We start from the raw sequence: 16892 nt of genomic DNA, 5'->3' as shown, positions 1-16892 counted from the left end.
AGGAATAAGTAGTTGGTTAAGGAGTTTAATCATGATGTTTAGCGGACCAATAATGATTATGTTGTTAATTTTGTTTTTTGGACCTTGTCTGTTACAATGTATTATGCAACGCATGCAGCAGATGACAAACGCCTTATTTGAAAAAAGAGGGGGAGATGTTGGGGGTCGAGCATGGGCGCTTGAAGAGGCCTACAGCAAGCTGTGAGAAAGTGAACTTATGACCCCAGGTTAAAAGAAGAAGAAGTGTCAAGATCAGCAAAACAGGAATGCAATAACAGGATGCCAGTAATTGCAGAAGCATGATGTAACGCTAAGCTGAAGCGAAGGCGTGAAACCAATCAGGAGAGGTAAAGGGGAGCGTGTATCCCTCGTGGGCAAAGTGAAGCAGCCAATCAAGTAATGCGTGATCACGTGTAAGACAGTATATTAAGAGCAGCTTTGTAATCAATAAACGGAGCATTTTGTGAACCTACATCGTATCGGTGTTTTCTCCCCTCCACCTGGCCGCGGCACCATACAAGATCAATAGTCCCTCCCATCCAGCCTCACCCTCTCCTTTTTCAGTTAAGGCAACTATTCTAACAAGTTACAGTCAGGGAGGAAAACATCATAGGGGTACAGAAACAACCCATACAAGTACAAAATCAATAGTCCCTCTCATCCACCCTCACCCTCTCCATTTTTTTATTAACACAACAAAAAGCATTTCTACAAGTCCGCACTCGTGCAATTCTTGCAGAGCCAAGGCCACGCAGTGAGCGATCCCAATACCCTGAGCCTTGTTGCTGGACAAGAAGATTCTTGGCAGGCATAAGCAAGGTCAATTGTCTTGTTATGCTTCTGTAATTTCCCATGTTTTCGTGCAGAGAATGATCTCTGCCAAGGCTGTAGTTTCCCACGGTGTTTTTACAAATACAGTATTACAAAATACACAAATGCAATTTTACAAATACAAGAACAAACAAGTTATAAACATTAGCTTTGTAAACAGTAGTAACCTCTAGACTCACCAATTAGAGCTCCGTATCCAAGGTTGCTCAGCTTTCCCCTTGAGTCAGCTACATCCACCTGCTAAACATGCACAGAGTTACCCACATGAATTCAAGCTAAATAGATTAGCCTAAAGAGAAAGATGTTCAGTATCGCAGCAAAAACCTGGACATTTCTCAGCTTTGCAGAGCCTAACATTTACGCCCAACACAACCCTTTCTTCTACCCATTCCCCAAGAGCTATTCACACACCAAACCCGACGTTCATTTTCTCCTGCTCCACAGCTCCCTGCTGTGCTAAAAGACTTGCTAGTGTAGCTGAAAAAGGGACCTGTTCTTTCTGTGTGCTGACCGGCAGCACAACCAGACTATCGCAAGGAAATCGCAGAACAATTTACAGCTTAGCTGACTTTTAAAGATTCAAGAGCTTGGCCCAACAGGAGCTAAGCTTGTCTGACTGTTCCAAAGCAAACACCATTACATTTATAAGGAAGCAACCTATCCAAGGACACTGTGATACCAAAGAAAGGCAGTGCAAAAAAGCAGACAATGCTTCAGATGGAGCAAACCTCTGAAGAGTCAATGACTTCAAAAGAAGTGATTATGCTGCTGGACAAGGTAGTGCCTTTGCCCTGAGCTTTAAAAGCAGATCAGCAAGATACATGCTTGCCTCAGTGCTGAAGTTCCAGCTGAATGCACTGTTATTCTCTCTACTTCCACCTACTTACCAGAAGCAGCTTCCTCAGTATGCTCGTGCGCAGTGCCACATCTTCTTTTGCTGCGTCAAACACAAGGCCAGGAAGTGCATCCAGTAAGTAAACTCCCCAAGAGGTGAAGGACAGGAACTAATAAGAAAAAAAATAATTACTAAAATAGTTGCACTGAAGTAAAACAGAAAACTGATGTCAAAGCTGGAAACACAGTGCTCCAATCCCAAATCTGCTTCATGCCTTTAGCCCTTCCATTACCACTCTGCAGCCCCACGCAGTAGCTCACTCTAAACTGTACATGCATTCTCACTAGCTCCCGGTCAGTGGTACAGAGGGAAGGGACTGGGGCTTGACAAGGTCTGGTTTGTTCTCATTATGGTGACGGCGTATTGAAGCTCTCCGGCTTCCAGGCACAAAGGGGAAAATACTGTGACACGCCCTGACAACAGGGGGTCACGCTGCCAGGCCACCAGCAGCACAGGCAGCCATGCAGGCAGAGACCCAGATCCTGACTACAGGCAGGTCGCATTGCCTGCACCACGACTAAGTGGCTTGGCGCCGTCTTTGGAAAGAAGGGGCGAGTCCAGACCATCCCTCCGCTCGTGGACTTAGGGAAGACGCCCCTGTTACTGCACAGAGACCTGCTCTCCTTCCAGGGAGGCTTAAGCTAAGCTGCAGCAATTTTAACAGGTGCCTAAAGGACAAGCTCACTCACTCCCTCACATTGATAGACAAGGACAAGACAAACACAAACCAAAACGTCCCACCCGGCTCCCTGGCAAGAGGCCCCTCTGGTGCCGCAGCACAGGCTCACCCTCAGAGCCGTATCCTCCACACTGCCCACAAACCTTGCAGGGATCTCCACAGCCCTCAGGAAACAAGAGCAGACCAGGCCACCTCTGGGCTCCCACAGCAGGAGAAGAGACCTCTGCCAGCCTAGGCCCAATTTCAAGGTACCCAAGAAGAGAAGGTCCAGCAGCAGCCAAGTCCAGCCAGGAGTCTATCAGGCTTGTGAACAAGCAGCAATCCAGTCCACAAATCACCATCAGGTCCAGCAATTGCCAAGCTGCTCTATAATCATATAGAAGATCAAGCCGGGCAGTCAGTCTGAAGTCCAGACTAAGAATCTTCACAGGCAGGGACAGAGCTGAAGAGCAGCATTCCTCCAACAGAGTTCTAAAGAAAACTGAGGTACAGAGCTCGGTTTAAATAGGGCTCCTGGGTGTGGTCTGGTGCACAGGTGAGGCTGTTTAGGGTCATTAAGGCTTACTAATGCCCTCAGTGCCTTAACGAGGCACCTGAGAGCAATGGAAAATTCTAGTTCTATCCACAGGGCCTACAGAGTGAGGTGTGATTGCAGTGTTGTGATGGGGTTTTGTTCCATCTGTTAGCTGGTTAGTCTTCTTCCTCACCTAGCCCCAGAGACATTCTATCAAATGAATGTTCTGTGCATGAGAAGACGCAACCACTTCATTTGTGTGTGATTCAGTAAATCCTCTTGGAGACTTTATGATTCTGTTCAGTTCTGGGAGACTTTGGAAGAGTGGGTACATAAACACAACCCTCAGGAAGGCACACACCATTCTGAATGGGCAGTTCCTAATAGCCCCTGTACTGTTTATTTCACATTAATTTCACCCTACAATGAAGTAAGGTGTTCACTTTCCATTCAGATCTGAATAGAAATTTAAGACAGAATTTTTATTCTACCCATTCCTTACTAGTTTTAAACTGTTTTTGGTTACCTCTTAGATATTTATGGTCTTTTCTGTCCTGTTTTAAGCTGCTCTTGCCTATTTCTAATCTGCTTCAGGCTACCCATTTCTAACCTGGTTTTGCCGTTTCCTAGCTTGGTTTAACTCCTGTATGGTCATTTTTATCTTACTCTTCTCCGTTTCTAAACCTTTTTTAGATTCTTTTGGCACATTGTAAACAATGGAGAGGCTTTTCCATCTTATTCTGCCCATTCCTTACTAGTTTTAAGCTGGTTTTGGCTCCTTCTTCAATATTTGTGGTCATTTCTGGCCTGTTTTAAGCTGCTCTTGCCTACTTCTAATGTGCTTCAGGCTATTTCTAATCTCTTGATGCCCATTTCTAATTCTTCTGAAGCCATTCTGGCAGTTTCCAAACCATTTTGGTTCATTTCCTACCCATTTCTAGCCTGGTCTTGCCCTTTCCTAACTTGGTTTAACTCCTGTATGGTCATTTTTATCTTATTTGTGTTTGTGTTTGGAATGATTTGGTTTTGTCAGACCTGGTTCTCAGGCTCCTCAGGAGCCCGGTTGCTTTGCTCTTGGGTCTGTGCATGTGATCCGGGCAGATGTGCTGCTCCGTCTGGGAGGTACTGTGCCTGTGTAGGTTATTCTCTGTTTGTTGGTGTCACAGCATGTGTAGTGTTTTGTGTGTGTGTGTTTGCCTTGGAGCTGCTCTACTCATGGTGTGTATTTGGGCCAGGTGCAGCATCTGTAGTGCAAGTCTGTGTGTATTATGATCAGAGGCAGATCTTGAGCATTTCCTTGGGATGGAGGTTACAGGTTCTGGGCTCAGCAATGGTCTCTAGACATAAAAGCTGTGTGGGTATTAACATAGTAGTTGTTTAGCAACTCGGTGATAATTTGGCCAGTGTTTTTGTTCAGATCTCTGCTCTGAAGCAGTTGTCAACGTGATGAAAGCAGGCTTGAAGCAAGGCTCTGTGGCAGAGATGCAGAGCAGCCGGCAGACACTCTTGCAGCCCCGACAGTGATCCCATAAGGATGACATGACAATGATCGGCAGGGCTGGAAGGGGGGGGGGGTGGCGGGCGTTTCGGCGGCGGGCGCCGCTCGCTGTTGCCATCTTGTGTCCAGGTTAGGTACTGCAGCCCTGCCTCCGCGCATGAGCCGTGGTGCTCCCTGTCCCCGGAAGTGGCTGGTGTCACGTGGTGCCCGCCGGTTTCCGGCGGGCTGTAGCAAGCGCGGCTCCATGCGGCCGCAGTCTGGTGGCCGCCCGCCGGCTCCGGTCCCTCCGCGCCGTTTCGGTGTGGCAGGCGCAGCCCCCGGGAGCAGCATGGCGGCGGGCAGGGTCCGGGTCCAGGTCCGGGTCCCGGCAGCAGCAGGTGAGAGCCGAGCCCACCGCGGGGCCGGGCTTACCGGGGAGGGGAGCGGGCCCGGCCGCCCGGCCGTGCCTTGGACGTGCGCAGAGGGGCCTCTCCTGCCTGCTGGCCGCTCGGCACGGGAAGCCTCTCGGTGCTCGGTACTGAGGGGAGTGAAGGCACGGGGGGGGGGGGGGGGTTACCTGGAGGTCCGTAATTCACACTGTACCTGCACTGGGAGGGAAAGGGGCCAGGGTTGAAATAGCTGTTTCTAAAGCAGCCAAGGCGTTCCCTGCTTGTTTTCTCTGATCTAATCTTGTGCTTAGTTGGGAAATTAGACTGTTGACTGTAGCTTTAAGGTGCTGAAGGATCTGGAGACTGGGATTCTCGGAGAAATGAGAAGGGGGAAGGGTGCATTGCCCTCCTTTTGTTCTGCACACAGACCTTGCTGGGCTGAGCCCTGGGGGAGGCCAGCTCATCCCAGCCTTTCTGTTAAGGACTTCAGTTGCTGCTGTTGCTCTCCTGCTTTCGCCCGTCTTTGGACAACTGCTTAGCTCCAGTAAAGCCATCAGGCTTCTTCATAAATGCTTCTTATTCCAGATGCAGAGGCAGCTCAAGCACAGGCCCTCGCTAATGGCTGCAGTGGCTGCGGCTGTTGGGTTTCATAGGTAAGAATTTTTGTAGGGGATTGTCTCTCCTGTGAAATGCTTGCATGGGATTTGTCCATAAAAAAATCCCTCACTGTTCTCTTTTCTCCACTGCTTGGCTGTGAGAGCAGGAAGCAGCAGAATCCGTGGCAGAGATAGATAAAGAAGAGCACGGGGAAGAAGCAAGCCCAGATGGCAGGGAGAAAGAGAACCAGCAGTATCCAGGTCAGGCAGAAACTGCCCCTCCCAGAGCAGAGTCCCAACAGCTGAGAAGCTGGAGCATCATGCCCAGGGAATGGATCTTGCATGTTGGCTGTCTGAGAAGCTGCACAGTGAGAAACGGTCGCTAGGTTCAGGTAAGCCTCAGTAAGACTAATTCTAAACAATTAACAGGCATTTCCATTTTACTTCATCCCATTCCTGACTAGTTCTAAGCTATTTTTGGTTACTTAAGTATTTATGGTCATTTCTGGCCTGTTTTAAGCTGCTCTTGCCTATTTCTAATGTGCTTCAGGCTATTTCTAACCTCTTGATGCCCATTTCTAATTCTTCTGAAGCCATTCTGGCAGTTTCCAAACCATTTTGGTTCATTTCCTACCCATTTCTAGCCTGGTCTTCCCCTTCCTAGCTTGGTTTAACTCCTGTATGGTCATTTTTATCTTACTGTTCTGCATTTCTAAACCTTTTTTAGATTCTTTTGGCACATTGTAAACAATGGAGAGGCTTTTCCATCTTATTCTGCCCATTCCTTACTAGTTTTAAGCTGGTTTTGGCTACTTCTTTAGTATTTGTGGTCATTTTTGGCCTGTTTTAAGCTGCTCTTGCCTATTTCTAATGTGCTTCAGGCTATTTCTAACCTCTTGATGCCCATTTCTAATTCTTCTGAAGCCATTCTGGCAGTTTCCAAACCATTTTGGTCCATTTCCTACCCATTTCTAGCCTGGTCTTCCTCTTCATAGCTTGGTTTAACTCCTGTATGGTCATTTTTATCTTACTCTTCTGCATTTCTAAACCTTTTTTAGATTCTTTTGGCACATTGTAAACAATGGAGAGGCTTTTCCATCTTATTCTGCCCAGTCCTTACTAGTTTTAAGCTGGTTTTGGCTACTTCTTTAGTATTTGTGGTCATTTCTGGCCTGTTTTAAGCTGCTCTTGCCTATTTCTAATGTGCTTCAGGCTATTTCTAACCTCTTGATGCCCATTTCTAATTCTTCTGAAGCCATTCTGGCAGTTTCCAAACCATTTTGGTCCATTTCCTACCCATTTCTAGCCTGGTTTTGCCGTTTCCTAGCTTGGTTTAACTCCTGTATGGTCATTTTTATCTTACTGTTCTGCATTTCTAAACCTTTTTTAGATTCTTTTGGCACATTGTAAACAATGGAGAGGCTTTTCCATCTTATTCTGCCCAATCCTTACTAGATTTAAGCTGGTTTTGGCTCCTTCTTTAGTATTTGTGGTCATTTTTGGCCTGTTTTAAGCTGCTCTTGCCTATTTCTAATGTGCTTCAGGCTATTTCTAACCTCTTGATGCCCATTTCTAATTCTTCTGAAGCCATTCTGGCAGTTTCCAAACCATTTTGGTCCATTTCCTACCCATTTCTAGCCTGGTCTTCCTCTTCATAGCTTGGTTTAACTCCTGTATGGTCATTTTTATCTTACTGTTCTGCATTTCTAAACCTTTTTTAGATTCTTTTGGCTCATTGTAAACAATGGAGAGGCTTTTCCATCTTATTCTGCCCAGTCCTTACTAGTTTTAAGCTGGTTTTGGCTACTTCTTTAGTATTTGTGGTCATTTCTGGCCTGTTTTAAGCTGCTCTTGCCTATTTCTAATGTGCTTCAGGCTATTTCTAACCTCTTGATGCCCATTTCTAATTCTTCTGAAGCCATTCTGGCAGTTTCCAAACCATTTTGGTTCATTTCCTACCCATTTCTAGCCTGGTCTTCCCCTTCCTAGCTTGGTTTAACTCCTGTATGGTCATTTTTATCTTACTCTTCTCCGTTTCTAAACCTTTTTTAGATTCTTTTGGCACATTGTAAACAATGGAGAGGCTTTTCCATCTTATTCTGCCCAATCCTTACTAGATTTAAGCTGGTTTTGGCTACTTCTTTAGTATTTGTGGTCATTTTTGGCCTGTTTTAAGCTGCTCTTGCCTATTTCTAATGTGCTTCAGGCTATTTCTAACCTCTTGATGCCCATTTCTAATTCTTCTGAAGCCATTCTGGCAGTTTCCAAACCATTTTGGTCCATTTCCTACCCATTTCTAGCCTGGTCTTTCCCCTTCCTAGCTTGGTTTAACTCCTGTATGGTCATTTTTATCTTACTCTTCTCCGTTTCTAAACCTTTTTTAGATTCTTTTGGCACATTGTAAACAATGGAGAGGCTTTTCCATCTTATTCTGCCCAGTCCTTACTAGTTTTAAGCTGGTTTTGGCTCCTTCTTCAATATTTGTGGTCATTTCTGGGCCGTTTTAAGCTGCTCTTGCCTTTTTCTAATGTGCTTCAGGCTATTTCTAACCTCTTGATGCCCATTTCTAATTCTTCTGAAGCCATTCTGGCAGTTTCCAAACCATTTTGGTTCATTTCCTACCCATTTCTAGCCTGGTCTTCCCCTTCCTAGCTTGGTTTAACTCCTGTATGGTCATTTTTATCTTACTGTTCTGCATTTCTAAACCTTTTTTAGATTCTTTTGGCACATTGTAAACAATGGAGAGGCTTTTCCATCTTATTCTGCCCATTCCTTACTAGTTTTAAGCTGGTTTTGGCTCCTTCTTTAGTATTTGTGGTCATTTTTGGCCTGTTTTAAGCTGCTCTTGCCTATTTCTAATGTGCTTCAGGCTATTTCTAACCTCTTGATGCCCATTTCTAATTCTTCTGAAGCCATTCTGGCAGTTTCCAAACCATTTTGGTCCATTTCCTACCCATTTCTAGCCTGGTCTTGCCTTTCCTAGCTTGGTTTAACTCCTGTATGGTCATTTTTATCTTACTGTTCTGCATTTCTAAACCTTTTTTAGATTCTTTTGGCACATTGTAAACAATGGAGAGGCTTTTCCATCTTATTCTGCCCATTCCTTACTAGTTTTAAGCTGGTTTTGGCTACTTCTTTAGTATTTGTGGTCATTTCTGGCCTGTTTTAAGCTGCTCTTGCCTATTTCTAATGTGCTTCAGGCTATTTCTAACCTCTTGATGCCCATTTCTAATTCTTCTGAAGCCATTCTGGCAGTTTCCAAACCATTTTGGTCCATTTCCTACCCATTTCTAGCCTGGTTTTGCCGTTTCCTAGCTTGGTTTAACTCCTGTATGGTCATTTTTATCTTACTCTTCTCCGTTTCTAAACCTTTTTTAGATTCTTTTGGCACATTGTAAACAATGGAGAGGCTTTTCCATCTTATTCTGCCCAATCCTTACTAGATTTAAGCTGGTTTTGGCTCCTTCTTTAGTATTTGTGGTCATTTTTGGCCTGTTTTAAGCTGCTCTTGCCTATTTCTAATGTGCTTCAGGCTATTTCTAACCTCTTGATGCCCATTTCTAATTCTTCTGAAGCCATTCTGGCAGTTTCCAAACCATTTTGGTCCATTTCCTACCCATTTCTAGCCTGGTCTTCCCCTTCCTAGCTTGGTTTAACTCCTGTATGGTCATTTTTATCTTACTCTTCTCCGTTTCTAAACCTTTTTTAGATTCTTTTGGCACATTGTAAACAATGGAGAGGCTTTTCCATCTTATTCTGCCCAGTCCTTACTAGTTTTAAGCTGGTTTTGGCTCCTTCTTCAATATTTGTGGTCATTTCTGGGCCGTTTTAAGCTGCTCTTGCCTTTTTCTAATGTGCTTCAGGCTATTTCTAACCTCTTGATGCCCATTTCTAATTCTTCTGAAGCCATTCTGGCAGTTTCCAAACCATTTTGGTCCATTTCCTACCCATTTCTAGCCTGGTCTTGCCCTTCCTAGCTTGGTTTAACTCCTGTATGGTCATTTTTATCTTACTGTTCTGCATTTCTAAACCTTTTTTAGATTCTTTTGGCACATTGTAAACAATGGAGAGGCTTTTCCATCTTATTCTGCCCAGTCCTTACTAGTTTTAAGCTGGTTTTGGCTCCTTCTTTAGTATTTGTGGTCATTTCTGGCCTGTTTTAAGCTGCTCTTGCCTATTTCTAATGTGCTTCAGGCTATTTCTAACCTCTTGATGCCCATTTCTAATTCTTCTGAAGCCATTCTGGCAGTTTCCAAACCATTTTGGTCCATTTCCTACCCATTTCTAGCCTGGTTTTGCCGTTTCCTAGCTTGGTTTAACTCCTGTATGGTCATTTTTATCTTACTCTTCTCCATTTGTAAACCTTTTTTAGATTCTTTTGTCACATTGTAAACAATGGAGAGGCTTTTCCATCTTGTTCTGCCCATTCCTTACTAGTTTTAAACTGTTTCTTTGTTACTTCTATTTGTGGTAATTTCTGTCCTGTTTTAAGCTGCTCTTGGTTATTTGTAATCTTCTTTAGGCTATTTCTAACCTATTGATGCCCACTTGTTTCTCTTTTGAAGCCATTCTGGCTGTTTCCAAGCCCTTTTGGTCCATTTCTTGTCATGTGTTGTCCCCCCCAATACGGCATCTGCTTTTCCCCACCACGCCAATTTGTCTTCCCCCCCGCCACTCCCCCCTGTTCTTCTATCCCGTATCCCACTCTTCACCCCTTTCTCATCATCTATCCCTTTTAACCGCCATTATTCCCACACCCCCACCCCCCTTCTCTACCATCTGTCCCCCCTAACAGCCATTCTCCCCCCCTTCCCCACTATCTCTCCCATTTAAACCCCTTTCCTCCGTCATCACAACAGTCTTCCCGCCCACCAAAGCCCGAACTAACCTTCGTCCAGCAAGTCTCGATCTTTACCGTGCCGAGCTAAACCCTGCTGAGCTCCGTAACCGTGCACGTACAGAAAACAAAGCTGCGTTCCAGCCCTCACCGCTGTCTGCTCCTTCCCGGGCACTGCCATCGCTCCCTCACACAAAAGGACACCGCTGATTGGCCACCGGTCTCTAGGCGGGAAAACGGCCCCTCAGCCGTGCGGCCCGGGATTGGACGGCGCTGACCCTCCGCCCCGCCCCCCCGGGTGGCTTCAGCTCTGCTCGGCTCACTTCGGGTTAGCATAGCCTGCGTTAGTTTACCACGGCTGTGTGGTTTGGCCTAGCCTGGGGAAGCATAGCATAGCCTCCATCCAGCGTGAGATTAAGATGAGTGAGATTAGACCTGGGTGAGATTGACTGGGGGGAGACTGACCCTAGTCAGATTTGTCCTGGGTCAGATTTGTCCCTGGTCAGATTACCCCAGGGGTCAGATTAGCTCGAGTCAGGTTAGTCCGGGTCAGATTAGCCCAGGTCGGATTATCCCGGGTCAGATTAGCTTGGGTGACCCGGTTTGGATCATCCCGGGTCATTTAGCTCAGATAAGAGACAGGTGAGATTAGACGGGTGAGATTATCCTAGCCTCCTTAACTTAGTTTAGTCTGAGTTACCTCGAGTTAGTCTTGGTTAACCTGGATTAGCCTATCCTCAGTTAGCCTGGGTTAGATGAGCCTGGATTAGATGGGGTTAGCCTACCCTATCATAGGGCGGGGTATATGGGAGGACAATACTGGGGTTTTGGGGATATGGAGTCCCTACATGGGGGTCTGTGGGGGGATTTGGGGGTCTGGAGTCCCTGCATGGGGGTCTATGGGTGTATTTGGGGGTCTGGAGTCCCTACATGGGGGTCTGGGGGGATTTGGGGGTCTGAAGTCCCAGTATGGGGGTCTGTGGGGGGATTTGGAGTCCCTGTATGGGGGTCTATGGAGGGATTTGGGGGTCTGGAGTCTCTCCGTGGTGTTTTGTAGGGGTGTGGAGACCCCTTATGGGGTGTATGGGGGAATACGGGGGGATATGGGGTTCTGGAGTCCCTAGATGACGTGTGGGGCAATAGGGGGGGGATACGGGGTTCTGTGGGGCTTTATGAGGGGTATCTGGAGTTCTGCATTCCCATTATGGGGTTCTGTGGGGGCCCTGCGAGCCCCGAGAGGAGGGAACGGGACGGGAACGGAGCTTCCGGCCGCGCCGCGCTCGTCAGGGCCATCTTGGAACAAAAAATGGCGGCAGCGCAGGCGCGGTGCGGCCGTTACCACGGCAACGCGGACGCCATGAGGGGTGAGGTGCCGTACTCAGGCTAGCACCTCACCAAGATGGCCGCCCCGTAGTGCCGTACGTCAAAATGGCGTCTCACTAATTTGGCCTGTCCCGGCGCCCGTACTCAAGATGGCGCCTATCAAGTGGCATCAGTGCACCCCCCCCCCCCGTGCCCGCCCCTGTCTCCCCTCTCCCCATGGCGGCGCAGAGCCGCGCTCCCCCCCAGCCGCCTCCCTCCCCTCTCCTCACGGCTCCTGCTCCCGCACCTCTCTCTGCACCTCCTCCATGGCCGCCCTATGGCGGCGGGCGGGGCGGGGAGGGGCGGGAGGGGGCAGGAGGAGGAAGGGAACCGAGTGGTTCCGGGAGGAGCCGACACCTCCCATTGCCCCCCCCGCCGGGCACGGCTCAGCCCGGATCGGCACGGCACGGCTCGGCTCGGCCCAGGGTAGAACCGGGGCACCGAGGGGGTCTGGGGCAGGCCGGCAGCCGGAGGGGGGCAGTCGCGGGGGGGCGGCGCTGCTGTCCCGGCCTGCAGCGGGGACCGTGTCCCCCTTCCCATCCCTCCTGCCGGAGGCACTCGTGTTCCCCGCGGCCGCTCCGGGTCACGGTCTCCACGGCAACAGCTGCTGCCGCCGCTCCGGGTCACGGTCTCCACGGCAACAGCTGCTGCCGCCGCTCCGGGTCACGGTCTCCACGGCAACAGCTGCTGCCGCCGCTGCTGCACGGACTCGGCATCCACCTCCTGCACGGCGCCACCACCGTGGTCTTTGGGGTACGGACAAACGGGGGGGGGGGGGCGAGACACTGGGGGTGCTGCGACCCATGGAGAGCCGCAGAAACAGTTTGCCAGGGCTTCCCCAAGGTGCTCGATTGTTTTGTTCTGTGTGCAGGATGTTTCTCATCACACCCCAAAGCTTTTCCAGGAGTCAAACGCATCGGTTTCCCTCTCTTCCCCCAAGAAAGGGGAAGTTTGTGGCCGGTTGCAATGATAGCACCTGGAGTGGTGCTGCCCTGAAACAGGATGAAATGGCTGCATCCTTCCGGGAGGCTGCCTCCGAAAGCAGAATTGCCCTGTGAGCTGGAGAGGTGCCCCTGCAGTGAGGGCCCGTGCCCAGGGAGGCATGGGGAGCTGGGGACTTGGCACTTTCCTGCCTATCATAGAGGACTGTGATGTACGATGGTAATGAATGCATCTTTATTTATAGATATGATACTATGAAATAGCTTTATTATCCCTTGCTAAAAATGCTTCCTTTTTTGCTTTCTTAGCAGTCAGTGCAAAAATTCAAGTTAATATCATAATATCATGGTAAAAGCTGCAAGCTCTGAAGTGGTACAGGCTGGCAGGAAGCTCCCAGTGTATGGTTTGGTGTGAGCAGCACCGATGTATTAGGTTTGGCATAGTAGTACATGGGTTTTTTTTCTTGTTTTTAGTGGCCATCTATGCCATCTATGCATCTATGCTTAACTTGTTAACAATTTATGTTCATATGTACGAGGAGGAGGAACATAAAGATGATGTAAGGATAGACAGGTTTGTAAAACCAGCCATTTCTTCAAGGGACGGCTGCTGCAGCAATACCCTGCTTGCACGATGCCCTATATGAGTGTCTGTTTTGAGCGAGTTTTACACGTGACCTGCACCCTGATCATGCGTTCTTTTTAGGCTGCACACCCGCCTATCAGCCTCATCAGCGTTGATGCTGTGGACCCACATCAGTGGTTTCTTGAGCTTTGAGAAAAACCCAGTTCTTGTTCTTAGATAAATACAAGAACCCTTCTGTTTCAGAGCAGCGTGCAGCCATGTGCACACTGTGTGTGCCAGAACAGACCCTTTCAAGAGCTCCAGAAGACTTTTTTAGCCTCTTTCTTTCATCTGCAAGACCAAAAAGGAAAGAGAGGTTTCTGCAACTGGGAAGCAGGAGAAGAGAGCGGAGGTATGTCTGGTAATCGTAGCACATGCTTCTCTGACCTTGCCGAGAGAGGAAATCCATTTACTCTCTGCTTTCATCGATTGGTCTGTAATTTGCCTGTAGTTATCCTCCCCATTTCTACATTTTACAGAATCATGGAATGGTTCATGTTGGAAGGGACCTTAAAGCTCATCCAGCTCCAACCCCTGCCACAGGCAGGCAGGGACACCTCACACTAGAGCAGGTTGCTCCAAGCCCCTGTGTCCAACCTGGACTTGAACACTGCCAGGGATGGGGCAGCCACAGCTTCTCTGTGCACCCTGTGCCAGCGCCTCAGCACCCTCACGGGGAACAGCTTCTGCCTAAGAGCTCAGCTCAGTTTCCCCTCGGGCAGGTTCAAGCCATTCCCCTTGGCCTGTCCCTACAGGCCCTTGTCCCAAGCCCCTCTCCAGGTTTCCTGCAGCCCCTTTAGGCACTGGAGCTGCTCTCAGGTCTCCCCTTCAGGAGCCTTCTCTTGTCCAGGCTGCCCCAGCCCAGCTCTCTCAGCCTGGCTCCAGAGCATAGCTGCTCCAGCCCTCGCAGCAGCTCCATGGTTTCCTCTGGCTCGCTTGAGCAGCTCCACGTCCCTCTTGAGCTGGGGCTGAAGATGTGGATGCAGGACTTTGTTTCCTCTTACATTGGCATAATGCAGAGTGACACTTTAACAGCTGGACAGATGTAGATTCTCCTACCTGGGGCCAGTAAATGAGAGCAAAACCACATCCTCTGCTTGAACAAGGAAGAAATTATTTTGTTCACCTTGTTTACGTGCTTAATTCAAGAAGTTTTTTCCCTTCCAGTCAATTACATTCACGTAATTGAAAACATTGTCCCAGGAAATCTCAGCTTGGTTTGCTTTCCTGCTCGGAGACCATTGCGCTGCTTTTTGCTTAAACAGCAATTGCTTTGCTTGCAGGCTGTTTTGCAGCAGCTCTATGGCTATGGGGAATTACCAGTGTTTTTCTAATCATCCTGTTGGATGTTGTGACAATGCAGGTCCCCGGTTTCCTCTTGACATTTGGGTACTGCCAGCAGAGTTTGCAGCCCTTGGTGTTGTCTTTGTTGAATTAGGACCTGCACTGCTGAGGAGAAGGCAAGGCCTGGAGGGAGGGAGGGAGAACCAGGAACAGGTCAGCCCCAGTATTTTTCTGTAATGAGGGTGGTAAAGCACTGGCAGAGGTTGGCCAGAGAGGTGGTGGATGCCCCATCCCTGGGGACATTCAAGGCCAGGCTGGATGTGGTTCTGAGCACCCTGATGGAGTTGAAGATGTCCCTGCTCATGGCAGGGGAGGTTGGACCAGATGACCTTTAAAGGTTCCTTCCAACCAAAACCATCCTGTGCTCATATGATTAGAACCCCAGGGAATGCAGGCATTTCCCTACAGCTGCTGAGGGTCTCTTTAGAAGCCCAAGGCCACAGTTACCCTTCTTTCTTAGGGAAGGGCTTCCCGTCCTCACGCTCTTTGGTGTGTCTGGTGGCATTGTGCCCATGCCGAAGCTTGTCTTTGGCACCTTGAGCTAAAGTGCTTCACTGACATGAGGTTAAATTTATCTGGAGGAGCCTGTTTTAATGCAGCCAGGGAGGGGAAACTGGCTTATTATTTGCAGTACTGAGCTCTGTTCAGCAGGTGGGTCACGGTAAATGTTTGCTGCCACAAGTACCAGTACCAGTGCGAGTAACACCCAGCTCTGGGCAAATGCACCTTGATTTCAACCTATTTGAACTGGTCACTTACCAGCATAGCAAGTATCACATCCTGCAGGCAAAGCTGCTCAGGTGCAGCTGATGGATCCCTGAGCCCAGCAGGAGGCCTGAGGCTGCTTTTCCATTTACCTCTAAGAGCAATGACATTGGAACCACGGCAGGACGTAGAGCTTTCGTGTGCATAACCCCAAATGTATCTGCCTTTCCTAGCCTGCCAGGCAGGCAGCGTTAGTGCCGCTTTCTAGCTCACTAAAGGGTATTATCTGCTCAACATTTTCCAGTGACAAGACTTCACCTGTACCGTAGCTGATGGTGGGCTCACAGACCAGAACACACACAGCCTATTGCACAGATCGGCTTTCCTGGCAGCCCCGGGCAGCACTTGCAGGGACAGAGGTGTGTACTTAGCCCCTGATTCCAAGAAGATGCCGTAACATGGCTGTTTCTAACTCATTTATGCCCACTTCTAAACTGTTCTATTTGCTATTTCTAAATTCTTTCTGCCATTTCTAACCCGTGTTTGGTCACTTCTAACCCTTTTAAAGCCATTTCTTAAAATTTCCCTCTTTTTTTGGCCCTTTTCTCACTCTGTTTAAGCCACTTTTTTATTTCTCTAACCCATTTTTTCCCATTTGTCAGCAGCTTTAAGCCTTTTTTGACGATTTCTAACACAATTGTGGCCACTTCTAACTAGATTTAAACCCATTTTTAGCCATTTGCAACCCTTATATGTCCAATTCTAACCTGGTTTAAGCCATTTTGTCCATTTCTAAACTATTTTTTCTTCTAACCATTTTTTTTGCCACTTCAAACACATTTTTGCCCATTTCTGAGCCTGGTTTAAGCCATTTTTCCCCATTTCTACCCTATTTTAAGCCATTTTAGTCTATTTCAAAACAATTCATGGCCATTTCTATCCCAGTTTTGCCCATTTCTTACCAGTTTTAAGCCGTTTTTGGCAATTTCTAACCCATCTTTCCCATTTCTAACCCCTTTAAAGCTTTTTTGGGGGCTATTTCTGACCTGTCTGTGGCTGTTTCTGTCCCATATTTATCCACATCTTCCGCATTGTAGGCCATTTTTGCCCACTTCTAACCCATTTTTACCCATTTCTTGATTGTTTTAATCCATTTTGGGCCACTTGTGTTCCACTTTGGACCATTTGTAAGGTGTTTTGAACCATTTTTTTCATTTTCTAACCCATGTTTGCCCATTTCTTATCTCATTTTAGGTATGGGACGCCTAAAAAAAGTTACTGAAAGAGACTAAAAGACAAGGACAGCTGGAAAAAACATGAATGAAAAAGGAAATAAAATGTGTAAAGAAAATAAAAAGCAAAAGAGAAGAATGTGATTATAAATCCCCACAAAGCAAACACAAAGCAATAAAAGTCTGAAAGAATCTCGAATAGAAGTTCCTTAAGCAACTTTGCCCCAGCCCCAATATTGCAAACTGTCCCCACTCAGCAGCTGGGGTCCCCGGAGGCTGTCAACGGGGAGGGGAGCCGCCGTTGCTCTTAGGCCGTTGCTTCTGCAGCGTGTGCTGCCACCTCGTGTCCAAGCGTCGGTACTGCAGGTGCTGGAGGTGGGGGGGCACTGCGTAGCTCGGGGCACTGCTCGCTGCTGCCATCCCGTGTCCAAAGCTCGGTACTGCAGGTGCCGGAGATGCGGGAGG

General features: G+C 48.0%; 1 protein-coding gene across 6 annotated transcripts; it reads left to right on the top strand.

Moving 5' to 3' along the window:
- Positions 1 to 5711: 5711 nt before the first annotated feature.
- On the top strand, positions 5712 to 16511 carry LOC117438191 (translation initiation factor IF-2-like). Of its 6 annotated transcripts, none has more exons than XR_004550662.1 (5): positions 5712 to 5773; positions 10241 to 10546; positions 13356 to 13498; positions 15500 to 15614; positions 16450 to 16511. XR_004550662.1 is itself a non-coding variant. In XM_034073672.1 (5 exons), exons 1-4 carry the CDS (start codon positions 11691 to 11693, stop codon positions 15526 to 15528), a joined length of 780 nt encoding a protein of 259 aa, XP_033929563.1. In that variant the 5' UTR covers positions 11368 to 11690; the 3' UTR covers positions 15529 to 15614; positions 16450 to 16511. The 6 variants fall into 6 exon arrangements, 3 of the variants coding, with proteins under 3 accessions (XP_033929562.1, XP_033929561.1, XP_033929563.1); XR_004550661.1 differs by having other exon boundaries at positions 13351 to 13498; XM_034073672.1 differs by lacking the exons at positions 5712 to 5773; positions 10241 to 10546 and adding exons at positions 11368 to 12162; positions 12203 to 12333 and having other exon boundaries at positions 13351 to 13498.
- The last annotated feature ends 381 nt before the right edge of the window (positions 16512 to 16892 follow it).

The sequence above is a fragment of the Melopsittacus undulatus genome (assembly GCF_012275295.1).
Source record: "Melopsittacus undulatus isolate bMelUnd1 chromosome W unlocalized genomic scaffold, bMelUnd1.mat.Z SUPER_W_unloc_1, whole genome shotgun sequence".
In the NCBI taxonomy this organism is placed as follows: domain Eukaryota; kingdom Metazoa; phylum Chordata; class Aves; order Psittaciformes; family Psittaculidae; genus Melopsittacus; species Melopsittacus undulatus.
This window is presented reverse-complemented; position numbering and strand designations above follow the sequence as displayed.

What these genes read in the sequence shown, in the direction of transcription:
- LOC117438191 (XM_034073670.1), top strand. Translation starts at nt 11,691, where the DNA reads ATGGCGCCTATCAAGTGGCATCAGTGCACCCCCCCCCCCCGTGCCCGC. An exon ending in GTTCCCCGCGGCCGCTCCGG is followed by an intron (nt 12,163 to 12,202) that starts GTCACGGTCTCC and finishes CCGCCGCTCCGG; the next exon opens with GTCACGGTCTCCACGGCAAC. An exon ending in CCACCACCGTGGTCTTTGGG is followed by an intron (nt 12,334 to 13,350) that starts GTACGGACAAAC and finishes CTTCTGTTTCAG; the next exon opens with AGCAGCGTGCAGCCATGTGC.